At 37.4% G+C, this 27,946-nt stretch overlaps 1 protein-coding gene across 1 annotated transcript in view; it reads right to left on the bottom strand.

The window, feature by feature from the left end:
* Positions 1–27,946, bottom strand: part of LOC134846563 (cadherin-23-like) — a 181,846-nt gene that overhangs the window by 7,697 nt on the left and 146,203 nt on the right. The window contains exons 47-61 of the mRNA XM_063863946.1: positions 18,496–18,823; positions 17,936–18,149; positions 17,414–17,603; positions 16,898–17,168; positions 16,486–16,660; positions 14,489–14,620; positions 14,056–14,237; positions 13,468–13,656; positions 5,396–5,671; positions 4,242–4,424; positions 2,519–2,738; positions 2,035–2,206; positions 1,304–1,463; positions 649–775; positions 274–460 (exon numbers count right to left, since the gene is read on the bottom strand). Coding sequence (XP_063720016.1) covers positions 274–460; positions 649–775; positions 1,304–1,463; positions 2,035–2,206; positions 2,519–2,738; positions 4,242–4,424; positions 5,396–5,671; positions 13,468–13,656; positions 14,056–14,237; positions 14,489–14,620; positions 16,486–16,660; positions 16,898–17,168; positions 17,414–17,603; positions 17,936–18,149; positions 18,496–18,823 — 3,006 coding nt within the window. The remainder of the gene's footprint in view (positions 1–273; positions 461–648; positions 776–1,303; positions 1,464–2,034; positions 2,207–2,518; positions 2,739–4,241; positions 4,425–5,395; positions 5,672–13,467; positions 13,657–14,055; positions 14,238–14,488; positions 14,621–16,485; positions 16,661–16,897; positions 17,169–17,413; positions 17,604–17,935; positions 18,150–18,495; positions 18,824–27,946) is intronic.

Below are 27,946 nucleotides of genomic sequence, written 5' to 3'. Positions count from 1 at the left end.
GGGGGGGGCGTTTCGAAAAATTTTGAAACAAAAGTTTTGCGTTCGACTTTTTTTAGGTCGAACAATTTAATTATGCGAGCACTCCGGAAAAACTATACGGACCCTATTTTGTCAAAAAATTTCTGCGCCGTAGGCAAATTAAAAAAAAACTGGTTAAAAAAGGCGTTTTTAGGCAGTTTTCGGAAAGTTTTGTCCGAAAGGTTTTAGAAAAATTTTGAGGTTGGTTAGCAAAAAAATGGATGTCGTAAAGCTATGCTAAAGGGGGGACCTAACCTTGTCCGGGTCTGTGGCAAGTATGGCTGCGGGGGAGAGGGAGATGGTGACAGGCGGGTTCTCTCCCTCTATCGCACTGCCAGTGTACTGTTCGTGTTCGAACAGGGGGATGTTGTCGTTCAAGTCCAGCAGGGTGATGGTGGCCTGCCGGGTGGCTGTCAGAGACGGGTTACCCTGGTCAGATGCTCTGGAACGGAAACACAATTAAAGGCATCTCAGAGGTTTGCTATACTGACTACTTAACATATGGCCAAGGATATTCTAGAGTAATAAATTCAATTGTTTAGGGTTCTAACTGGGTGTAATCTAAGTTAGAACGGTATTTGGGGTCAAATTGGTGTTTAATTTGAGAGCTAATGCATGTGGCGTGTGTACCTGAAGGTGAGGTAGTATGTCTCCTGTGTCTCTCTGTCTATGGGGTATATGAGCAGAGTCACAATCCCACTGCCCCCGTCCACTGCCCAGATGGAAGTGTCGCCCGAGATGATGTCGTAAACTATCTCTACAGCACACCAAACAACACACACTTGCAATTGTCATAGTATCTAATTTAGTTCATGTTTCGATTCCAGTTCCATTTCTAGTTGTTGCTATTTTAATTCATCTATCTGTCTGGCGCTAACTAGATGTCGTAAACTATCTCTACAGCACAGCAAACAACACACACTTGCAGTATACACACATATACAAACCTAGTTTTTAATTATAGAACCACTTGTCAACCATTCGGTTAAGTTCACATGAAATTTTCAATCAGTCACTATTGTAAGTTCTCTTTTGCAGTTTTTGAGTTCTGCGAAATTTATAATAAGACTGATGACACTTTTTCTCAGGAAGTTAAGTTACTTTTTGACTAGTAACTTTAGTTTCAATTGTGTGTTTTTCTTCGCAAAATTTACTACGCAAATCTTAACATCTGTTTGCAATTTTTTCTGTTATTTTTCTGTGGTCAGATCATTATATGCTATTTGCACAGCAACCGCTGGTTCTTTTTGCCTTAAAAGCTGATTAAATAGACTTTTGTGAGTACCTGAGTTGGGGTTTCCTGTTTCGTCTGCGTCAGTGGCAGCAATTGTGCCCACGACAGTGTTCTGCAGGGAGTTCTCATCTACACTGAATGAGTAGGAGGTGGGGGAGAGTGGCTGGAAGATGGGGGTGTTGTCGTTACAATCCACAATTGTCACCACAACCTTAACAACAGAACAATTTGAAAAAAGTGCATAAAAACGATCAGTTTAAGCAAATTTGAACGAGTTAATGTTCTTGCTCAGTAGAGATAATTTAGAGATCAAATCGATATCATCGGCTTAGATACCATGTGAATAAGCACATAAGGTAAAGTGGTTATAACTCAGGTCAGGTCCATCAATCGCAGATCATTAGCACTGAATATTCTGATTCAACTTTAAAAACATATTGATGACGTGGTGGACTTGAGGGTGCTGCCCGAGTGAGAGCCCCAACAAGAATTAATCGAGCGATTTTTCAGCAAAATATGGGCAGTTTGAGCGGTTTTTGAACATAATCTCGACCCTCAAATATTTGTCATCCCAATTTTCCCCCAATTTTTACTCATTATCCTTCAATTACTATTGACTGACCAACTCAAAGACTGTGAATCGACGCAAACTTCTGCGTTTGCGTTATAAAATAGTAGAAAAGAGAGGGGTCAATTTGGTAGTGAAGATGTCCTCTTTTCCAGAGGGAGAGCAAAGCGGTGACCAACTAGTGAACTGTGTATTGTGTTGTATTGTGGCTTACCTGTGCCACAGCAGTGAGTGGGTTGAGGGCGGAGTCAGTGGCCTCAATGTCGAACTCTATCTCTAACAGGGGGCTCTCCCTGTCCACCTCCTGTCCAAAGTAGAACACCCAGCCCAAGTGGGGGTCCACTCGGAAGTAGGGCAACCCATTCGCACTGATCGTGAATGTCAGTCTACACACAGTCACACAGTCACATAAACAGCTAGCACTAAAACTCTTAATCTCGGAGCTCTTACTTTTAATTGAGTACTTATTTATATTTTTGATACATATTTTCTGTTTAGTCTCTATTGCTCTACATCAAGCCCACGATTTCCCAGTATACATTCCTTTATCAATTACATACGATATCCGAGTCAAAACTTCGATTGGTTATTTTACACGGTATGGGATGAATGAGGCCAATTTCCGAAGGCGATAAACACGAATGAAACATTGCATGTTTGAACTTTACACTGAGCGGAGTTTGCAACTGTTCTGTTACCTCTGGTTAGCTGCCCTGTCTGGGTCGGAGAAGTTTGGCTTGAGGATGTAAGTCTGGTTGGCCACACACTCTGTCATGTTGACTGTGTAAGAGGCCTTCTCGAACACTGGGTCCTCATTGGCGTCATTCACGCATACTGAGAGGGACACTGTGCCTGTCTTGGGTCCATGCAGACTCCCTCTGTCTGCTATCTCCACCACCAACTCATACCCATTCACTCCTGTTCAAGGGAAACAAACCCACATATCAACCAATCTAGACTTTCCTTACAACTAATTCTCATTCGTGACTCGTGTTTCGGGAGAAAATATTAGTATGACCAATTCGAGTGAGATAGATACGCCCTCCGGTTTTTTTATTTGCCTTCTGAATTGAATGTTGGCTGAAATAAGTTTACAGATATTTGATGTTGTTTAATTGCTTCGAGATTTCATGTGTGTGATTTTAGACTAGGGGTTACGCACTCTGTACTTTTTATAGTTTTCCATGCGTCGTCAGAAACTGACGAAAGTTTGCCTTTGTTCAATAGAAGCAGGCAATAAAAAGCGTTTTCCTAACTACTATTGTTCTCGAACAACAAAAAATTGAAAAAAATTTGTTTTTGCTCCGATCATTTGAAAGTTGGGAGGAATTTTGTGTTCGGGTGTGTTTTAGTTTTATTTTTGTTTTTTAACGCAAAATCAGGTACCAGCACAAATAATCATTGTAAAGCAATGATATCTCATATTGAAGCCCTTTCAATCTTGATTGGAACGACATTGAAAACTTTCAAAAATTTGTCTGTGTCGAAAACCGGTTTGAAAGTTTTGAGTTTTACTCTAATTGCGAGCGGGCTTTTTTTGAAGGATCAGCCATAAAACGGTAGTCAAATTGCTTTTTTTTTGAACTTTTTTAGCGCATTTTTTGGAAAAAAAAACTTCAAAACTTCAAAAAATATTTCTGTAAAAATAGCAAAAAAATGTTATTTGATTGCATTCAAATCACACGACAATTAATTAATTTGTTTTCAACGAGGATTTAAAATAATTATTCCGGCGACTTGAAAAGTGGGGAAGAATTTCGTATTTGGGTGTGTTTCTGTTTCTTTTTCACGTAAAGTCAGGTATCACAAATGATCATTGGAAAGAGTTGAGCGATATATCATTTTGAAGCCCTTACAGTCATGATTCAAACGACTTTAAAACTTCCTCAAAACTTCCCAGTATCGAGAAAAACAAATTCAAAAAAGTTTGATTTTTTCTATGTTAATTCGAGAGAGCAAGCGAGGAGGCTTACTACAGCTTATTTTAATTTTAAAAAAGCCTACAATAGCCTAATTGAAGCCGAACATACCTTGATAAGTTAATTTTTGAGATTTTTAGCCGTTTTTCGGAATCAAAAACTTCAAAGTTTCAAAGACTGCAAAAAAAACTTTTGAATGTTTTTTGTTTGCTGTTTTTTTTTCCTTTTTTTCAAGTCATTTTTCTATTAAAAAAAACTGTGTTGTCCAATGTGCTTATTTTACGATGACTGTCGAATATACATATGCTCAATTTTTGTGTTTCGATCCCATCTCGCAGAAAGCAGACACTAATTTGGAAAAAAAACTGTTTTGGTTTTTCCAAGACTATGGTCAGAACATTCTGTGCTACTTGTGCAGTAACTGGCTATCCTTGTTTATTTTATGGTCAAGTGATCTGTGTGTGTGTGTGTGTGTGTGCGTGTGTGTGTATGTGGCCGGTACCTGTGGCGTCTCTATCCAGCACCTGTGCCATAGTGATCACGCCAGTGCTGCTGTCTATGTTGAAAATGTCCCCATAGTCTGAGAGTTGGGTGAAAGTGAATCCTCCCCCATTTGTGTTCAGGGAGTCCCCATCCTCCACTGCCACCACGCCCACCTTAGTGCCCACTGGCACCTTCTCCAGTACTAAAACAGACACAGACACATCACGTTTGAACAAGCTGCTGCACATATAAACAAACACGAGAACAACAAGAATCTCAGGATACAAAAAAGTTCAAGAATACGACGTTTTTAAGGGGACCTTACTTCTAAACGAGTTGCGATGTTTGAATAAGCAAAAAACAATCCCAACTGAAAGTGAAAGAGATTCACCTATTTGTGCCGGCAACCAAATCAACCAAAAAGAGGACTGCTAGATGGGCTGTTCTGCCCATACAGAAACCCTGATGACTTTTGTTAGTTCGCGTGTGTTCTTTTTGAGCTGCATGTAAATTCAAGTTCAAAATGAGTGCATATACACAACAGGGGAAGATCTAGTAGTCGCAACCGTGAAAAAGTGGACATCATTTGGAAAATTTCACGAAATTTCCCAATTCGACGAAAACGAAACTCCATCTCTGAGCTTGTCGCGAAAATACTTTAAGCTTGTCTCGAAAAAGCTTGTCTGAGCTTGTCTCGAAAAAGAATTAAGACCTTCTTTTCCTAGGATTTGTTCCTAGAAACTTTGAAAAAAAGCCGAAAAAGCGACCTTTTGTTACTTAACCCGTATATGGCTACTTTTAAGTTATAAAGCTTAAAGCTTTGCGTTCAGAATGTCAAGTATTTGTTTTAAAATTTGGCCAATTACCCCATTCGAATCATGTTTTGTCTTCATGTCTACAGCCTCGTACTTTCTTTGAACCCGGCTCGAGATCCCGCTTAAAAAACGCTTAAGATTGAAACGATTTGAGCAATTTTCTAGCTATATTTGAACAGTTTTATTGTTTTTTTTTTGTAAATAAAGCGTTCAAAAACACTCATTTTGAGCGCAATCGTCTAAAAAACCGCTCAAATGCTCAAATTCTGCTCCAAATTAGGTGAAAAAATGTCGACTGGGGAAATGATGGGCTGGAAGGAATATGATGGTGAAAGAGATGGTGTTGTGTGTAGTGCACCTGTGAAAGTGAGGGGAGCACTCTTGAGTGCAGGAGTGTTGTCATTCACATCCACCAGCAGTACATGCAACACAGCAGTGGAAGTGTGTTGGGGCTGCATGTTCAAGTCATGGTCCAGTGCCTCTATCACACAGGAGAACGCCTCCGTCTCCTCATAGTCCAGACCACTCTTCACCCTCACCTCCCCATTCCTCTCCCCCACTCTCACTTTGGAGTGGCAGAAGGGGGAGTTGGCAGAGCGCAGTTGGTAGTAGACAAGACCAAAGTAGCCAGAGTCTGCAACACATTCCATATATGTTAGCTGTGACTTAGGTGAATGTAAAAGTATTATGGTTTGTTTATTTAACCTCTGATCTTAACTTAGATAGAATCCCCGTCTTTTATTTAGTCTTAAATAAAAGCCTACAATTTTAGTAGGAATCTTAATCATCCACAGTCTTAATCTATTCTTAGTTTAAGTCACTCTTTTACAACACGAGTGGTATCCTAATTTTTTAACATGGCGCAGTCGAATGAATCAAACCTACGCGGACTAGAGTTTTTTTGGAACAACTCATCATACGAAAATCAACATGACTGGGAAAGGTGGGCGGAAAAATTCCAACTGACAATTATTGCGAAAGACTCCGTAGACATCGAAGATGTAATTAACCCACCGATAAGAGATGAACTAATCTACCCTATGGCAGAACCACTGGACCCATCCGAGGATCAGACCCGTCGGGCCGAAAAAGAGGAACGTCATAGAGTAGCAGTACAAAATTACAACGAAGAATTAAAAAGGAGAAGGGCGGAAGATAACGCAAAATTCAACGGACTTCAAATAGGAGATATTGACAAGAAGCTAAAATCACAGCTATACCTAGCACTCGGGAAAGAAGGACAGAAATGCTTTTCTCATAAAAATCCTGGAAAAAAAATTCTGGATATTAATTTCGCAGAATTTTGGGAACTATTAAAAACGACTTTCACGATCACTACAAACCTAACATACGAAAGATTTAAATTTTTTGGCCGAAGACAGAAAGAACATGAGTCCTTAGAAAAATTCCATGAAATTCTTTCAGAACTAGCAAAAAATTGTAAACTGGGGGAACTCGAGTCAGAACTAGTAAGAGACATTTTCATAACCAACATGAGAAATGTCGAGATCCAAAAGAAACTATGCATTGAATACTTGACCCCAGAAAACGTACTATCTTACGTATTAGTTCACGAAAAAGGTACTAAAATTCATCAACAGTATCTAAAATTCCCAACTTACAACCCAGGACCAAGATCACAATACGTGAAGAACGAACCAACATTAAACATAGTCGAAAATAACAAGTGCCGTAATTGCGGTCAGCAATTCAAAAAAGGACACCTATCCACATGCCCGGCTAGAGATAGAAACTGCAATACGTGCGGACGGAAAGGACATTTTGCTAAACACTGTAGGAGTTCAGCAAAAACTCAAACTAACATCGTCGATCAGAATCGGGTACCCCAAGAAAACGAAAATATCCGGGCCAACCCGCAGGAAAATCCCGAATTTGAGGTTAACCTAGACGACTTCTTAGTTCTATCCATCGACACAGATAACCAAATAAATGCCGTAGAAGACAAAATAGAGCGCGGAGTGAGAACAGTATTCAATCACGAAGGATTAGAATTGAAAAAGACACTAAAAGTAGCTCTGGGAAAATTCAACCCCTACTATACCGAGATTCAAATTGACTCTGCAAGTCCAGTTTCCTTCATGAAAAAAGACCTACTACACGAACTGAAGATACGAGACAGATTTGTAAAGCTAGAACCTGTGGACGAGATAACAAAGAAAGCATACCAGGGTTTCGGGAGTACGATCAATATTATTGGAAAAGTTCGAGTGAAAATCCAATCGAAAGGATGGGAGGCTAATGATCAAAAACTTTTTATCACAGAAGGGGCTGAAAGAAATCTACTAGGAAATGACATCCTACCAAATTTGGGTATTGTAGTATTTCAAAAACAACCTCCACCCAACGGGTCAAATTCACGGGAAAACCAGAAAGTACCACCCATCGGGACAAATGTCAATCAAGTTAAATTCGCATCCGACATCCAACAGGATCAAAACCAAGAGACATCATCCCAACGTGAGTTTAAATTATACATATCAAAGCACTTTCCAGACCTTATAAAAAGAACTGGTAGATCAAAAAACTACGTAGTTAATACTTATTTTAACGAGCCGATAAAACCGATACAGGTGAAAGGGAAACGTATCCCAATCCATCTTCTCCCCAAAGTCAAACTATGCATCGACCAATTATTCAGTGACGGACACATTGAAAAACTATCTAGATGCTCTGAAGATTGTTTTATTTCCCCTATCGTGATTACAGCAAAAAGGGATGGATCAATAAAACTAGCGTTGAACTCAAAACTACTAAACAAACAAATATTTCGCAATAGATATCAAATGCCGAATCTATTCGAACTAATTGACAACGTTGCAGTCACTATTAGCGGTCACGATCAAAGAAACATCTGGTTTTCGTCGATAGACCTAAAATACGCCTACAGCCAAATTCCACTTTCGAAAAAGGCAAGTAATCAGTGTAATTTTAACATTGTGGGGGGAGAAGTAACGGGTTCATACTGTTTTAAAACCGGATTCTATGGACTAGGCGATATGCCAAATGAATTTCAACGTATAATGGACCGTTTGACGGAAAAACTACCAAATACTCATTGTTATCTTGACGACATCCTAATCGCCACCGTAGGTAGCGAGGAAGAACATAAAAAGCTAGTCATTAATGTGTTAAAAACGCTAGATGACGAGGGACTAGCCATAAAATGGGAAAAATGCACGTTTTTAACTCATAACATAGAATGGTTGGGATTTAGAATCGACGCAAAAGGGACGACACCATTAATACATAAATCTGACGCAATCAGAAACCTAAAAGAACCAAACTGTATTAAAGACATCAGATCCTTAATGGGATCGATTAACCAATTTAATAAGTTCATACCAAACCTAGCGTCCCTATCAACACCCTTCAGAGAACTTATGCAAAAGAATAAACCATTTAAGTGGTCCACAGTACATACGGAAGCGTTTGAAAAAATCAAGAACGAAATTTGTAATACGGTGACGAACCACCATTTCGATGTAAAACTGAACACTCGGGTGAAATGCGACGCCTCACATTTAGGATTGGGCGCGTCAATCGAACAAGACCATTGGGGAAATTGGAAGACCGTAGCGTTCGCTAGCAGATTTTTGAATATCGCTGAATTAAAATACAGCACTAACGAACTCGAATTACTGGGATTAGTCTGGGCACTAGATCATTTCAAAAATTATCTACTGGGTAAACAATTCTCAATTTTAACAGATCACAAAGCCTTAATAGGAGCACTGAAAGACGATAAATACACTAAAACGGCCCAATCACGCCTCACCCGTTGGGCGGATAAACTATTACCGTTCGACTTTACCGTAGAACATTTACCCGGTAAAGATATGGGATTTGTCGATTATATATCCCGACACCCATCGGGTGAACCCGTACCAGTTTCTCTGGATGACGAGAACTTTGTTATCGCTTCAGTAAACCAGATTAGTACACTCCTAGGCTTTGATCACCTTATGCCAAAAAATTCGTGGGCGCAAATAAGAAATAAATTTTCTCAACATTTCTTAGCACATGACGTCACTTCTTGCAATGCGATTAGCCAGTCAACAGATCATATGACCAGTCAAGAAATAGAACGTGAGAAACGAATTGCTAATGCCGCTGAAACTTTCCAAGCGATATCTAACCATTCCAACATTTCAGTGTGTCAAAATTCTCACTCGCGTACAGAACTGTGTGACTCATCTTGCAAAACTAACGACTTTTTTACGAATTTTAAAATCCTGAAAGAAATGGCAGAACAAATTGAATTTAACCAACAAAAAGAACTTACTACTAAAGAAAACACGGACGTTTTAACACCAAATACTAGTAACCCGTCGGACAAACCCGAGAATAGATCACCTAGCAAAAAGAAAACAGTTAACTTATTCCCTTTCTCTTGGCCGGAAATATTTGACTCTAAATTTATGTCCCTCTTATCGAAACAAGATCTAATTCTGAAAAAGATAATCAAGGCAATCGAGGAAGACCGAAAACAGGATATCCTACAACTGGGAAACTATTATAAGTCATATTTGAATAACTTACATGTCAGTGGAGGATGCCTCTATTTGGACAACCGTTTAGTAATCCCAGCATGCCTAAGATCGACTATGCTGAACAGACTACACGAAGCCCACCCCGGCCAGTTCGCAATGAAAAGCCTGGCAACGCAATACATCTGGTGGCCGAAAATTTACCGTGAAATCCAAGTCCACGGCGAAAATTGTATAGAGTGCGTGAAAGCAGGTAAAAATTTGAAACCTCTTATAAAACACAATACCCTAGGGGAACTCCCAATGGTCGAAGAACCAAACCAAGAAATGGAATTAGATTTCGCTGGTCCGTAACCTTTAGTATGGGGAACAAAAAAATACATATTGGTGTGTGTAGACAGATTTTCAAAATTCCCATCAGCTCAAATAACATCCAGTACATCGGCAAAATCTATTATAAACTTCCTTAGTAAATACATTGCTTTACACGGGATACCTAGAACAATTAGAACAGATCAAGGATCTGGTTTCATCTCCAAGGAAGTTAGAGAATTCTGCCACGATCACAACATAAAGGTGATATTTAGCCCAGTGGGTGATCATAGAGCTACGGGATTAGTGGAACGCCTAATCAGGACCATTAAGGAACGACTCCTGGTTATGGCACAAGAACGTCCAAAACCTTCACTAGAATCTGCACTCCTGAAAATAATAAAATGCTTAAGAACAGTAACTCAACAGTCGCTTAACTGCTCTCCTTTCGAAGCACATTTCGGTAGATCCCCAAACACTATCTGGCATAATTTGGTCAAATCACCCTCTTCGAATAACCTTGATTGGAACAAAACTTTGTTATGTATAGATAAAGGCAAAAAACTAATGAGCCGAGAGCGAAGACATGACTGGGATGCCCCTGACGACATAGAAGATGGAGATGTCGATGAAAATTCATCATCCTCGGAGGATATCTCAAATGCCGTGAGATATGTACCAACAAGTGCTGGATCACCAGTAAAAGTCCTCTCCCGGTCAGAAAAAAGAGATGCCTTGGGCATAAAGGACTCAATTCTGAACAACCCGTCGGGTAAGACCATTGTTTATCGAAAAATCCAAGATAGAATGAAAAATGAACCATACTATAGAGTACTTAAGGACGAAATCGTAAGGGAATCAGATCACACTGTGACTCTAAAAAATGGTAAAATAATACGTAAATCTGATTTAGCCATTAAAAGACAGTGCACCCAGAAGAAACCAAGTCCGAGAAAACGAGACCAATTAGTTAGATTTTATGCGACTAAAGGATTGAGGAAAACTGCAAAACCTCCAAGAAATATCGGATTTAAAAGCTCAAAAACTACCCAAAAGAAACGAAATCTTCAGTGGAAATTTGAAGAGCTTGACATTGCGAGGCGAAACGCGGCCATGAACAGTTCTAGGGAAACTCTTCTTAGAGAAGAAGAAGAACAGAGAAAGAGACTGAGAACACCGATTGGCCTCGAGAGCGACCAAGAACCAAGCCCGTCGGGCAAACCCGAACTTCTTAAAAGTTACCTAAATGAACCCGGAGTGACGATCGAACCACATGATGAGATGTCAGACGATAATGCTAGTGACTTAATGACACTAAGAGACCTCAAGGAGAAAACACTACTCGAAACTACGAAACGAGACGAACACCTAATGTCCGACCGAACAGATCCTAAGCTAGAATCATCAGACCACGCCGACCAGAAGGTCGAGTTAGATGAGATTCCTTTGATCGACTTGGATTCCGGTGACAACGAAAGAGATTTTCAAGCGACCCCACAGTTGATTCTCTTGGACACTAGGGAGGAGGGCGATGAAGCGATCCAAGAAATGCCGGTACTTCCAGAGAATCCCGGAGGAGAGTTCCCTAAACCTACTGGAGAACAAACCACCATGGCGGAGACGGGACCCAAACAAACACTTTCTGACCGTTCTACGAAGACACAGAAATTGTCCGGTACTGCTAAAAGGAAAGCGTCATCTCCAATGAAATCACCACCCTCGAAAAAACTGTCAGAAATTTTTACACGTCAGAACACCAGACCTATGCGAACTAGGCAGCCTCCCAAGATGCTAGGCGAGAGAGTATTTACCAGTATAGTCGATCTAACTGAGGAAGATCGTGATGCCCTAGAATTCGGTTCACCTAGTTTAGTCTCAGTATGTTCAACGTTGGAAGCAACTACGGTAGAAATGGAAAGCCACCATGTCGACCTAGTAGACCTGACAACATTAACACCACCTTCATCTTCACGGCCTACTATAGTTCACTTGCGAGAAGAAAACGATGCGTACCCAAGTGACCCAAAGCCCTTAAAAACAGACGATCAAAAGAGTCCTGACAAGAAGGTCAAATTTAGCCCTGATGTCTGCTCCACGCGATTTAACCCATCGGGCCTATCTTACGAAATTTCAACTTCCACATTTGTCCCCATCGTACCTGACCCAGACTGGCTGAACACCTCTTCTATCATTTCGGCGATAGAACTCCTTGGACGGCCAATGACACTGGAGGAGTTAAGGAGATGGACAATAAATAAAGCAGCAAATCGGGAATCTAATTAGATGTAGAAACTCAAAACAGATGTTATCAAAAACATTCTTGATCTACCAAAACTCCATTGTAAAACTTTTAGTACCTTTACGTCCTGTTTATTGTTGAATGCTACTAACATTCCATGACCCTAGAGTCATACAAACCTCTAGTGCTGTTATTTTAAGCCATAGTTATGATTGGTAACACTTATACCCTTGCTTTTGCCATAGAATTCAGCCCGAATCTCGTTATAGTTCTGTTAACCCATGGGGCGCTACCACCGGATAACCATTAGATTTATCCATTTTTGGTTCTACCCAGTTATTTCGCTTATTCTAAGGATAACTCCCTGCATACATTATGACTCTATTCACCCTGGTGCTATTTCAGTTTCTTGCTTGCCTATAGTCACCAGTCTACAGTTATTTCTTCCGACGAATACATATTATTCGATCTAATGTGCTTTGTTTTGGAATTTTGTTTTTGTTTGTTGAACTTGCCGTCCGGCCCGTCGGGTCCGATCACCGGCCTTCCCCGTACTGTACACCCACCCTTTCGACCTGATAACCGTGTAATTGTACTTAGTTTATGATACGCCTCTTGGGCCCTTTATCAAATCTGTGTTCTTACGAATCTAGATCCACTCTCGGGGGTCCTAGACAATGCGCCTACTGATTCATTCATCTTAGTGCTTAATCATTTTTGTTTTGTTCCCTTCTGGTGAGGCGAAAGGGATAAATTATAGATAAAATTTCGCGGGGAATGTAAAAGTATTATGGTTTGTTTATTTAACCTCTGATCTTAACTTACCATCGACCTTTAAGTTGTTAATTTATATACCTGCCAAAAGCGCAACGGCTTTTGGTAGACTCTGAATTGGACACTATCTTTTATGATACGTAACCAATCAATCGCAACCAATTCAATCTTTTAAACCTCTCTTAACTTAGATAGAATCCCCGTCTTTTATTTAGTCTTAAATAAAAGCCTACAATTTTAGTAGGAATCTTAATCATCCACAGTCTTAATCTATTCTTAGTTTAAGTCACTCTTTTACAACACGAGTGGTATCCTAATTTTTTAACAGTGAAGACCAAAACATTAAAATTTAAAAAAAATTCAAAAGCCAATGAGAGTAAGAAGAGTTCCGATTTGGTACAAGATTTTATATTTTTAGCTATCCTATTTAGGCAGAAGGTTTCGATTTGTGTACATACAACAAAACTGAATCTATTTTCATGCGGCGTAGTATGGGCCATTTTTAGTTTTTCGTGAATTTCAGGAATTTAGCCCGAGTATCTAACAAAATTAATTAGAACTTGGTTTTTGTTTATAATATTCTTATTTTCTCCTTACCCAGATCTGTGGCAGAAACAGAAGTGATGAGAGAGCCCACTGGCTCGTCCTCCTCCACCGGCACACTGTACACTCTGCTGGGGGTGAACTGGGGTCGGTTGTCGTTGCTGTCCAGCACATTGATCGTCACTGTGGCCGAGGAAGAGAGGGAGTCGGGCGACGAGGAGTTGTCGTCGTCATGTACCTCGGCTGGAGGAGAAGCAACAGATCCATTTTTTATGACAAGCACCATTTTTTAAAAACATTTTTTATGACAAGCAGACGTTAGGCAATATTTAAAGCTCGACAGTAAGAATACGATATCGGGATACAAGTTTTCGTTATCTTTGGATTTTTTTTTTGGTTTTTTCTTTTTTGATCTTCTCTTTTGGAATTGGCTCTGCTTAATTGACTACAGTTCTAACTGGTAGATTTTCTTAGTACTTAGTTCTGAAATGCAAGCAATTTTTCTCCTAATATACAAAGTAGTTTTTTTATTTAATATAAACATAAACATACGATTGAACAAAAAAGAATTCATTCTTGAAGGAGGAAGAGCTGGAAAAAAACCCACAGAAGCGTGACTTTCATTACTCCTATGAGACTGACCGATTAGTATGAACTGGGTGTGTGTCTCGTAGTCTAGAGGGTATCTCAGTTTGATCACGCCAGAGTGAGTGTCTATGGCGAAGTGCTTCTCGGCCGCTGTGGGGTCCGAGTCCAGCGAGTAGTTCAGACTGAACTGGCCCACTCCGAAGGGAGTGCGGGAGGAATCTGCATCCGAGACGAACCTGCAACAACGAGGAAAACATCACTTGCTGTTTAAACAAAAACATCACTTGCTGTTTAAACTGTCTTATTAATTGAAATTTCAGCATTAGAAACATAATGCCATATAATAAGAAATGGTCAAATTGCAGTCTTCAGTTTCTTTGTTCTCGTACAAACTGTTCGCTAGTTAAAACCAAATCATCTTCAAGTAACTTCTGATAGGCGATGTTTTGGAAGGTAAGTACATGATTTGCACTTGATGAGTACATACATCTGGCCGACAGCTGATCCGACTGGACTCCTCTCGTTGACGGAGAATGTCTTGGGTTTGTCCGGGGAGAAGGTGGGCGTGTACTGGTTCTCGGCCAGGATGTTCACAGTCAGAGTGCCGTAAGCCGTCAGTCTGAATGAAAGAAAAAGATAGCCGACTTGAAAGGACAAACATAGCGTGGTCTACTTTTCGATTTTTTTCCATGTTAAGAAACGTATCAGATCCAAAACGTCAATCAAAAACGTACGCGATCAAAATTAGTGTCTTGATTTTCATAGTTAACAGCGATTGTTTTTCAGCAAATTTGAATTTAAAAATAAGTTTATGTACAGTACTGAATTAAATTATCCGAACGCGATTTTTCCAACTCGTTTTTCTTAGAGTGGGTTAACTTTACAACAAAAGTTGCGGAGACAAAAGTTCACCAGATGTTCTATCTGATGCAATTTTCGCAAAGTTTGACCCAAATTTTTACTCTTAAAAGCTTGATCAAAAATATATGAAAAAATGCTTGAGATACGTTCATCAACCGAGAAAATACATCGCTTGATTTAATTACAGCAAAAATGCAAGCTATTTATGAGATTTGGTAGTCAAAATTGATTTTTTCGCTCCGACTATTCAGAGGGTACCAGAGTTGCATTCGGGTGTGCTTGAGTTTTTTCTTCATTTGCTTTGTTTTCCACGCAAAATCAGGTGCCTTAAACAATCAGCGGAGTGATACGAGTGATATATCATATAAAAACCCTTCAATCGTTTCCGAACATCATAAGAAGAAAACAAAACAATACTGCTCGTACCAGGGCGAAGCCCTAAATGTTCCGACCGCCTTTTAATGTTTATGGAGCAGCAAAAACATTTAAGAAAATAAATGAAACGAAACAAAATGAAAATTTTTTTTCTAAAAATTGAATTTTTTTAAATGAAATCATCCCCCCACACGCCATATTACGTACAAAAAGATAGATTTCGCTCCTTGTAACAAATCAATTATGGCAAATACGTTTCTTTCAACCAATTTGGAACGATTTTTAAGACAGATTAACTCTCCGCTTACGCGTTAAAAGCGCGAAATATATCGCGCGTTAATTGTCCCAAATTGGCCAAAATGGCAATCTTTAAACCCCAGTAACTTTGGGAAAAATAATCACAAGTGAAATATCTTTTCAAATTTAAGCTCAAGACAACATTACCTTTCGAATGATATAAAAAATTCCGTCAAAAAAGGCTAGTTAAAAAGTCGAAGTTTGTCTGAAGAAAAAAAAACCCACTCCGAGCACAAATATTCCGTTATTTTCGTACGAAAGTCAGAACAAAAACTGTCCCAGTGTCGAGAAAAACCGGTTTGTTTTTTTAAAAGTTTCAATCTAACGTCGAGCATATAGAGAGATCGAGTAACGACTATTATATGAAAATAAGGCTAAGCAAACCTGATATTACTATAAAGGAAAACTGGTTTTAGGAGCTTCATTTAGCGCTTGCCCGGCAATAAAAATTTCCCAAAAGGTTTTGAAAAATATTGTGAAAAAAATTTTCGAAAAAGTTTTAGAAAATACTTTTTTTATCATTGATCTTTTGTCATTTTTTATTAAAAATAATTGCTGTCAATTTTGGCCGATTCACTAACTTTGGCACACGTTCGCATAATTCTTTTGTCAGATTGCGCATTGAAAACAACACTAATTTGAAGAAACAAAGAAAAGCTTTTCATAATTTTTTATGCATGTGGTCGGAACATTCGGTGCAACTCTCTCTCTCTCTCTCTTCTCTCTCTCTCTCTCTCTCTCTCTCTCTCTCTCTCTCTCTCTCTCTCTCTCTCTCTCTCTCTCTTTCTCGCTCTCTCTCTCTCTCTCTCTCTCTCTCTCTCTCTCTCTTCACCGCGTAAAGACAGTCGTTGAGCTATGTTTGTTTTCGGGACTGACATTGCTCTCAAACTTAGAAGTTCAAGAAGTGAATAGAACTTTAAAGAACACCTCAGCCGGGCATGCGTTTCTCACCTGCTGTCTCCATTGGCGTTGTCAGTGGCAGCCAGAATGTACTTGTAGATGTCTCTGGAGTGGTAGTCGAACAGCTGGTTGCTACTCACACAGAATGCATTCACCACACTGGCCACTGTCACCCCACAGCAGGAGAGAGCAGCACAGGGGGTCACTTGGAACGCATCCACGCTGCCTGCAACACAACCCAAACCCTCTTTGCTACTACTTTAACATATCTCTTTTTGGCTGACCGGTATTGAACTAATTTGGACATGTTTATCCTAGATCCGCGGTTATAGCTCCATACTGCGGTTATAACTGCCAGTGATTTTTTTAAACCTAGACAATTCGTTTAAGTGGCGACTTTTAAAGAAGTCAAGGCACCGCTGAAATGTGTATAACTGTACTATTATTGGTTGCTTCTGCCCACCTGTGATGGTCTGCAGCACTAGTTGTCCGTCTGCCACTTGACTGTTGCCCATAGCGGGGTCGTCCTTGTCGTCTATCTGCAGTAGTGCCACTGCACTCCCTCTGGCCACACTCTCCACCACACTGGCCACGTAGTTCACCACTGGCGAGAACAGCGGCAGGTTGTCGTTCTCATCTGTCACTGTGTAGGTGGTTGTGCACGTCACTGCACTGCTCCCGTCGTCCGCTATGATGTTGATGGCCACTGGGGAAGTCAGTGTCTCCCGGTCCACCTGCAGTGCAGAAAAGTAATGCAATTTAACAGTATTACCTTCTTCGTAACAATCAGTTTTACCATCCGAGTTATTTGAAAGCATATGACAAAAATAACGTGGCAATTGATTTGAACGCTGCAAAACAACACATGCTGAGAAAATATTACCGCTCAGACTCGCCATTTAGTTTTTTTAAGTTTAATTAAATCGCAATTTTATTAGACGGTATTTATCAAGTTTGAAGTCTTGAACGGTTAGACTACCTTTTTGGCCAGTTTGATGATTCCGGTGGTAGGCTCGATGTTCAGGAAACCCCCTGCGTTGCCGGTGAGTGTCCAGGTGATTGGGGAGTAGGGATTGTCTGGATCTGAGGTGGACAAGGAGTTGTCTGTCGTCTCAAACCAGCCATTTCCAGGCACGTTGAATACAGTGGATCCCACAGACATTGCCTCACTAAAACAAAATCAGAAATACAAACCAACTAAATCTTCTTCGAATTGATGTTTTTTTTCAACGCACGCTGATTTCACACGTACTGATTTCAATAAGGAATTGCGAAGTTCTCATGCATAATTCTGCAGATTCTTGCGCTAAATTGATTTAAAGTTGTTATCAGATCTCAAAATCTATCACAATGAAATTTCTGATTTTCCATGCAGTTTTCTGTCGAGGATGAACGTGTGCTCATTGGTGTCTTTTTTCTCTCTAATTAAACATCAAACTTTCAACTCTATGTTTGTTCTAAATTCTAAGTTGGCGACCAATACTTCAAACCAGTAATTGACCTGATGTCGATGTTTTTGCATGTGAGGAAGGAGCCCTGTCCCTCGTCCACATTCACAATGTTCACTGTGAGAGACACTGTCTGCACGTGACTGTCCCGCCCGTCTGTGACTTCCACAAGGAGACTGTAGTGGTGGGAGGAGTATCTCTCGTAGTCCAGGGGGGAGTCCACTCTCAGCTGCAGCGAGTAGGGGGGAAGACCAGACAGCGAGGGACCTGCAACAACGTACAACAGAAACAATTCATGTCAGAAACACAACAGAAACACAACAACTGAAACAATTGCAGAAGCAGTTCAAATTTACTACGGCATCCGAAAATCTGATGCAAAACTTGCAAGGGAAATGTTAGAACCCCAGTTCAAACGAAAAAAAAATATATATATTATATCATAACTTTTACACTGTATTTGCAAGATAAAGAATTGTTTTGCCTAATAATAGTATGAAAAGCTTTGCATCTCAAACTTTAAACGGGCGATTTTTTGTCATTTACTTTGAAAGAGACCCCTCCCGAATTTATTTTAAAAAATGAAGCTGAGATGAGAGGTTATTGTGCTTACCTGTTGTGAATGAGAACATAGTGAGTGCTTCATTCTCATTGGCCGACAGAATAGAAGCAGTCAGGGTATCCCCCTCATCTTTATCCCCACAGGGTAGCATGAAGCCAGTCACCCCTGTAGCTCCCTCTGCCCAGTCGACCGACAGCTCACTGGGCCGACAGATGGGTTTGTTGTCGTTGATGTCCGAGATGGAGACTGTGAGAGTCTGTGTGGCTGTGTAGGTGGTGGCAGAGGCGTCTGTCTCGTCTGACACTTCTATTTCCAGTTCGAACTCTCCCCCAGTGCAGAGGAAGTTGCCACACAGTTCTTCCCTGTCGATGTCATTCACCTGAAATTGACAAAAACAGTGAGTTGGATAAAAAAAGACTTGAAGCAAAGTGATAAAATCACAATGACTAAAATAGCAAGTTCCTCTGAGCAGGTCACACCAATTGGTTCGGTATGTTGGATTTGGGCTATACCAATAGAATTTTCACTTTTTAAGCAAAAGAAAATTTTTGATAGTTATCACAGCTCAAGTGTCAAACCTTTTTATTTGGCACTGATTTTGCATGGAAAACTTAAATTCATCGTTCTTCGCCACATTCCGTGGTGAATACTGGAACCTGATCTAAACTACATTTTATGATTGGATAAATTAGATATTTTACCAATGTAAAGTATTTAATATTAACCAATCATGATCCATCTAACTAACAACCCACTTATTTGTAAGTGCTGAAGTTACTTGTAATTTCAGCACCAGAGAGATTTGAATTTAACTTAGAAATTAGTTGGACTCTCCCGAGCACTTCAGCAGCCGCAATAAACCAGTATACCCTAGATCTATTGAGCCTAGCAGAGACTAGTTAAACAACCTGAGACTAGATAGTATAAGAGTAAGATTAGGATCGGTATTAGACTAAGAAGTTGCACGAATCTATCCGGCCGAAAATAAGATAGCGTGACGAGCAGACGGTGTACCCTATCCGAAATTACTCTATGAGTTAACCAAACTCGGTCCTAACTCATCTGGTGCGACCATAAGTCTCGAACAAGACCTTAATAGCTTAGAATTAACCAAAATAGATTAGAAATTAGACAAAAACATTTAAAAAATGTTATACGACAATAATTTAATCGAAATGTCTCTACGACTCAATAGATCAGAGCCAATATTCCGAACCATAACAGAACTACCCGGAATTGGAAGAAGACCTCGAACCAGAGACGACATACGACAAAGTAGAAACTTGCCATATAGCTATATGATAGTTAGGCAAAAACCAGAACAAACTTTTATATTTAGAATACTACTAGCAATGAATTTAGATTTTCATTTGCAAACATAAAACCTTGAAGTTAATCTTCAAAATCATTTCAGGCGCTAAACAAAATTATTAATATACAATAACGATTGATAAAAAGATCTAAGATCGTTTTCCTAAAACTCTGCAGTAATATACAAAACATGTTTGAAAAATATTTATTGAAAAATAAAAATAAAAATTAGTAGCATGACAATAAATGGTTAGTAATCATAAATCATCCTGTTGTTCCAGCTCCATCATCTAAAACATAACAGCAATCATAAACCCACTAATATCATCAAAACACTAAATCTTTCCTTTACACACATTTAAAATTTTATTAAAACTTAAATTCACTTAATTTTAAAACCAGATCATCAAGGCTTATCCTTGGATCTTAAATCATTTTCTACTTAATTAAATTTCAAATTTGATCATCAAGGCTTATCCTTGGATCAAACAGAACAACTTTGTTCTCCCCCACCCACTTAATTAGTGTCTAACGACCTCAAACGTCGATTCACTACCCAACCCTTTCTAAAGACCTAAGACTAATAGAAATTTTTAAACAAAACTAATCATTCAAATTAGGATAAACAGTGAAGAACTTCGGTTATTCATCCTTCACTTGACCCCCCCTCTTACCAGACCCAGGATAAATCTTAGACTTAGTAAGTTTAAAATAGTATCTAACGAACTACTCGCGTTCTAATTATACCTGAACCTTGTGGATCGATTTACTATTCTCCAACCCTTGAACACAATCACTACCCCTAAGTAAGATTAAGTAAGTTAACACCTTAACTTATACTAGCCACGAGAAAGTAAAAAATCATTCTTCGGAATCGATATACTTTTCTCTCCAACCCTGAACAAACAGACCCAGGTTAAGCTAACCAAAAAATCGTAAGAACTAACAGTTTAAGAAAAATAGAAACCATTTAACAACCTTTTGCATCCGTCATCCTAAACCTTATGTCATTTAAAAACCTAGGAAATAACAAAAAACAATCGTTTTACACAATTGTGAAATAGATAACAAAAAATACGACCTTGTAATCACACCTCATACACAAACAGTTGGATACATTCGAACAAAACGACAAACACTAAAAAGAAAAATAATAACGAAACAAAGACAAATAACACGAAAAAGATTTTCAAAAAATCGAAACGCATTTTCAGAATCAGAAACCAACAGTTTAGACGAACTTTACAAACTAAAAGAATCAATAGATAAAAATTGCCCACTTCACGATCAATTATATTTTTCTGACTCAGAAACAACTTCAAATTCATCAAAAAGAGGAAAAAGAAGAATAAAAAAGCAGTATAAACACAAACCAGTACATTTATACAATTGGAATCAACCAATTCGACACATTAATAATTACATATTAACAGTCATCGAACGAAAAAATGAGCTCAACGCACACCCCAGGTGAAGAAAGTCCAGATGAAGATGAAATCTTTCCTTTTATAGTAGATGCAACCACTGATAGAGGACAGCATATATTTTGCAAAAATTTACTCTTAAATTTATTTGAACCCGGAATCAGTCCATGTAAAACAGAGTTCCCAGATGTAAAAATCAAAAGACAAATCATAGACCACTACTTAAAAGATATATGCAACATAACACAACAGTATGGAATCTACTCCATAGAATTCACCTCACCAAACCATAATAATAGAAAATATACAATTCAAACAGACGACCTTGATTTAGAATTTTCAAAAGTTTTTTCAGAATATATAAAAAGCATCCAATATCAAAACTCACAAAGAGCAAACTCCATATTCACCAATGAAGTTTTCGCAATAATATATAGTTATATTTCGATATTAGAAAACGAAATCCCAATAACAAATGTCTCACCGACAGAAACATCTAAACATTTGAAAGTACGACATGAAATCACACTACTCTCTAGTTATTTAAACATCATTAAAGAAAATTTCACGAAAGACGACGTTTCACAACATACAAAACACGATCTACAAAAAATTTTGGCATGGTTCATAATAGATTATTTCACACACAATATTGATTTAATTGCACAAGCAAGAAAAAATTTTAGACCCCAAAACTCGAACGATGATACCGCTATCACAGAACAATCAGATTATGTTTGGGACCCCGAATGGTCTCATCCCGCATTTATAAGCTTCCCACAATCAATCTCAAGTCAAGCAATAAGTACGATATCTTACATAAGAGATTATGTAAAAGTAATACCATTAACCATTGATGCAACACCATTAAACTATAATACATTTTTGCCCGATACACAAAATAATAGTTTAAACTCCACAGTTATACACAATGAAAACCTCAATGGAACTAGGAATCTTACTCAACAAGATATCCAGACACCATCACACTTCATAAATGAAGAAATTGTACACACAACAACTACACAACAAAGTATTTCACCAATACGCCCAAATTTAACAACACCAAGAAATACAAATCCTTCACAAACACAGGTAACCTTACAATCAACCGTTAAACCTTCGGTTGCTCCTAAATATTCACATATGGATTACCAAACATACAGACCCATGACAATACCATCAAAAACACACAAAACATTGACTAGAAACAACTTTGCAGACCATAATTATAATTATACACATCCATCAAAAACATATAATCAACCACAAAGAAATTTTAACCAATATACAAGATCTCGAAATTGGGATAACCCAATGACCCAACCTAATTCAATAAATTTCCAAACAAATCCTCCACAGGATCACAGTGAAAATTACCCATTTTTTCAACAAAATAAAAGTAAAAAACAGACATCTTATCAAATGGATTATTTATCCTCAGATGATGATTTCTTACAACCAGATATATTTGCACCAAATACTCAAGAATATCGTAAAACAAAATGCTTGAATACAAACCACATTTATCAAAATATACAAAAAGAACAACCCAAAGAAAAAATTTGGACAATACCATTTCTCTTAGAAAGCCCAAGAAATAAAGAATTTCAACCACCAGACCTTGAAATAGATTTTTTAATTGATTCAGGAGCAGAATCAAACATAATAAACATCCCCACATGGAATGAAATAAAAACTTTACACCCAAAGCTAACACCTCTTGAAACCTCCAGTAAGTTAGCAACAGCACAAGGATCAACATTGATAAACTACGGAAAAATCCAATTATTTCTCCTCCCCACCAGAACAATGGAGCAAAGCAAAATTTTAAATAAGCCATTTAAACAAATATTCCATATCACTGACATTAAATATAATATCATTGGAATACCATTTATTTCGAAATATATACCAACAATCAACATCTTGAATAGTAAAATATTGATCAAAGATAAATATACAAAAACAAAAGACACATCCCTAACATTTTTTCAAAGATTAAATAAACAACCACCATTCTTTTCAAAATTTTACCCAATATATAACCAACAAAGAAAACACTTGAAACCACTATCAGGAAACATCTATAATTTTTCAATCAAACAAGTTCACCAATATGATAAAGAACAAAACAAACAAAAATTTTATATGTCAGATTTTGAATTCAAACCTATTCACAAATTTTTCAAAATCACAATCTCATCCATAAAATATTTGAAAAATTCGAATTCAGATATCATTACCTTACATGTCTATAACAACACACCTTACCAAGTAACATTACCTTTAGGACTTTTAGGATATTGTGAAACCAACGCTACAATATCACCAATACACGAAAAAGCCTATCGCGTAAATAATATACTCCAATTACTAGATATTTGCCAATCTACAATTCTTAATGAAGAATTATCTATAAATAATATAATAAGTAACGAAAACAGAAATACGGATTATTTCACAAAAACTCCATATTTCAAACCTACATTCAACATAAGTACCTACACAGAGGACCAACAGAAATTTTTAACAATGTTTAATTTCCAACATTCACAAATAACACAAGACGAATTCGAAAAGTTAGCCAAACAGCTAATTAAATATTCGTCAGTCTATGCAACATCAAAATTCGATGTTGGAAAAATCAGTTCATCACTACATCTCCCGTTAAAACCAGACGCAGTTTTCAAAAAACAGAGAGCAAGTAAAGTACCAATTCACTTACACGATAAAGTAAACAGATTACTCGACATTTTAGAACAATACAACATTATATCACCAGTAAACAAAGAAGAACAACCAAAAGGCAACACATTTATCAACCCTGTTATCATTCTAGCTAAAGGAGAATCATTAAAAATCGTTCTCGATGCTAGATACCTCAATTCACTTATAGATGAATCAAAATGTAATTGGCCCATAGAACCAATACAAGTTATTTTAACAAAAATAAACGGCAAATACTTTACAACCGCCGATATGAATAGTGCATACAATCAAATGCCACTAGATGAACAATCACGACGTTTAACACAATTTGTTATCGGAAACCAACAATATGAATTCAACCGCTTATTCTATGGAATATCCATAGGACCAGCAGCATTTTCAGCTTTTATGAGCAAAATTTTTAGACCACTAATACTCAAGAAAAACGCAATCACCTATTTAGACGATGTTTTTATGCAATCACAAACAAAAGACGAGATGTTCAATGTTTTAGAAAAATATCACCAAATACTTCAGAACGAAAATCTGAAGGCCGCCCCCGATAAATCACACTTCTTTTTGACAAGAGTTAAATTCTTAGGACATAATATAGAAAGAAAAACAATCACTCCATTAAAATCACGCATTGACGCTATTCAAAAACTTCAACCACCAACAAATAAAAAGAAAATCCAAGAATTTCTTGGAATGTTAAACTTTTTAAGTAAATATGTTTATAAAATGCAATTATATCTACGACCATTTTATAACATCCTTAGACAACAAAATAATTTTGAATGGAACACAGAACATCAAACACGATTTGAAGAAATAAAGAAACTTTTAACTGAACAAATTTCAAACACAATTCCAGATTCAAATCAACCATTTTATGCAATGTGCGATGCTTCGAACTTTGGCATCGGTGCAGCACTATTACAATCACATAATGGTACAAATAAAATGAACCTCATATCAGCAAATTCTCGATTATTCACTCAAGCAGAGCTACGACTCTCAACTCTAATGAGAGAATGTACAGCCATAATATATACACTGACAGAATATGAATTTCTGATACTTGGATCAAAACATCCAACAGTTCTATTCACAGACCATAAACCAATCATCTTTCTCTTTACACAAAAATCTAACCCAAACCACCGAGTTTACAGATTTCAACTAATTCTAATGAAATTTCCAAACTTACATATAGTTTGGACTGCAGGAAAAAATCTTGCATTACCAGACACCTTAAGTCCAAAATACACCACCTGAATTACTTACACGAAAAACAACAGTTGAAATACCCAAAAACATAAAATTCTACCTTGCAGAAAACGAAACATCACCGCGATTGGAATGCAAATATGCAGTAAAAACTGATATTGAACAATCACAAATAAATAATTTACAACATTTCCCACTTTATTTAGATTGTCAAAATAATCATTATGAAGTTGATCTACTTGGAACATCAACTTTCAAACCAATCCCATATTCTCAATGGATAAAAAATAACACCCAACAAAAACGAACAAAACAACACCCGCCTAAAAAAGACCATTTTCCACTAATTGAAAAAGAAGATTTAACTGATAAAATAAATTTATCAGGACCACAAACAAATGATTCAAAATACACAATAAATCAAGTTTTTGACCTTCACGACCCACTTGATACAATACCCTTATCTAAATTCGAAATTGAAAACATTTTTCTCCCTCCAACAGAAACGATTACAATTTCAACACTGAAACAATATCAAAATCTTGACCCGATAATTAGACAACTAAAATCATGGCACAAATATAAAACTAAACCTGTCAAGGCAGATTCAACCATTCTAGGAAACAAAACACTCCTCCGATACTTTCGCAAATTTAACAACACAACAATTAACGAAAATGCAGACCTTTTAGAGTATAACCTGAATGAATCTACAGTTCCCTGTCTCCCTTTAAGTATGATTCTTATAGCTTTTAATATTTCACATACACAAAATATTAAAGGACACTCTGGATCAGAAAAAACATATTCAAATTTTATACAAAATTTTTACTTTCCAAATGCACCAATTTGGATAAAAGTACTATGCAATGACTGTATAGTATGTCAACTAAATAAACCTTACCCAAATCAAAAACAAACAGCACAAAAACAAGATTTTAAAGGACAAAGCTTGTACTTTAACCATCGTATCTCATTTGATACCAAAGGACCAATTTCACCCTCATCCGAAGGAAACTCCTACATTATGGTAATTGTTGACGCATTTACACATTATGTAGCACTTAACCCAGTACCACATTGTAACGCTTATTACGCTTACACAACACTCTATGAACACTGGATAGCAAAATTCGGACTACCAGAAATTTTAGTTACAGACAACGGTACAGAATTCATAAATAATGAAATTATCACACTATGTCATTTATATAACATTAAACTCAAACCACGTACATCTCATGCACCTTGGACAAACGGCTTAGTCGAAGGTATGAACCGTTCATTACAAGAATATCTTAGATGTATCATCAACGGAAATGATACAAAATATACCGAATGGTCAGCAGATGTAAAATTATTTCCCTTAGCATATAATTCACAAATTACGACAACTTTAGGAATATCACCATACGAAATGGTTTTTAACCAAAAGCCGCGCAAACCAATAATGTTTACAGCAAATTCTCATAAAAACGCACAAGGTTATTGTCAACCAAATAAAGATTCAATTTGTTATAACCTACCTTTACATACACACGATGAAGATCATTTTCATCACCCACAAATTCTTAAACTAGCCTCCGGTACACACACCGAATGGATTCTAAATAGAGATAAAAAACACAATGAAATTTATCAAAAAATAACAAAAAAGTTATTACAAAGACAAAACATTAATGAACAAATCAATTCACGTTTTACACCAGCCTCCGATTTAAAAATTGGAACATTTGTTTTAATACCTAATTTTAATACTCAAAAAGGAATTTCTAAAAAATTACAACCCCTTCGAAAAGGACCATACCAAATAATTGCAAAACCCACTGATGTCACATATAAAATTACCGACTCAAACAAAAAAGAAATCGTTCAACATCGAAACAACCTATTACCTTATTACCCAAAAGAATACGCACTCCGCGAATTAACTCAATTATATTCTTTCACAGGATTAAAAATCATTCAAAATGAACCACATCTGAAAAACACAGAACAAAATGATAACCCCACCGAAAATCAAAACACAAAACCAACCGCCACCAAAAACAATACACAAAACCATAAAGAATCCCCAAAACAAAGAAAAAATAGAAAAATGACCGAACAAATAATACCTCAAGAACAAATCGACAAATCAGAAAATAGAAAAACAACAAGACTCCGAAATCAACCACGTAAAAACTATAAAATATTCATCCCCCAATCTAAAATTTTAAAGAAAGTGGAATTTCAAAAGTAATTTTAACATTATACTTCACAATCTTGAAACCTCTGAAACATTTTTCATTTACATTTTTCAAAATAACATGCTGACAAGTACGCAATAATTCTAGTTCAAAATAGACCAATAGGATTCATCCAATCCGTCACTTTCTCTAACTCAAACTAAGACCAATTAGACGAATCATATAGAACTCCAGGCACATCTATAACTATAACTTTACGACCTCCAGGTCAAAAATAAGCAAACCACTCCAACTTGACAACTAAAATAAATATCACCATAATACCGTACCCCTCCCTTATCTAATAACCCAAAGATCAACAATATTTCCCCAACTCAGACCACGAATACCCCCAAAGCAAATTTGTTAACTTAGCCTAAAGTAACAAAATGAACATTTTATTTAGCCTAAAGTATAAAAATCCCAAAAATACCCCAGATCATTTGACAAATGAAAATAAAGACAAAGAAGACCTCCCGATTACCATAAAAATTGCCCCCAACAATTTTTTACAAAACTCAACCCACTTGTCAAAAAACTAATAAATAATCCGACCACACTAGAAAATCGCCTCGAACAGCAAAAAATATTCGACCA

This window comes from Symsagittifera roscoffensis, chromosome 5 (assembly GCF_963678635.1).
Source record: "Symsagittifera roscoffensis chromosome 5, txSymRosc1.1, whole genome shotgun sequence".
Classification (NCBI taxonomy): Eukaryota; Metazoa; Xenacoelomorpha; order Acoela; family Convolutidae; genus Symsagittifera; species Symsagittifera roscoffensis.
The sequence above is the reverse complement of the archived record's forward strand: the minus strand, read 5'-3'. Positions and strand labels throughout refer to the sequence as shown.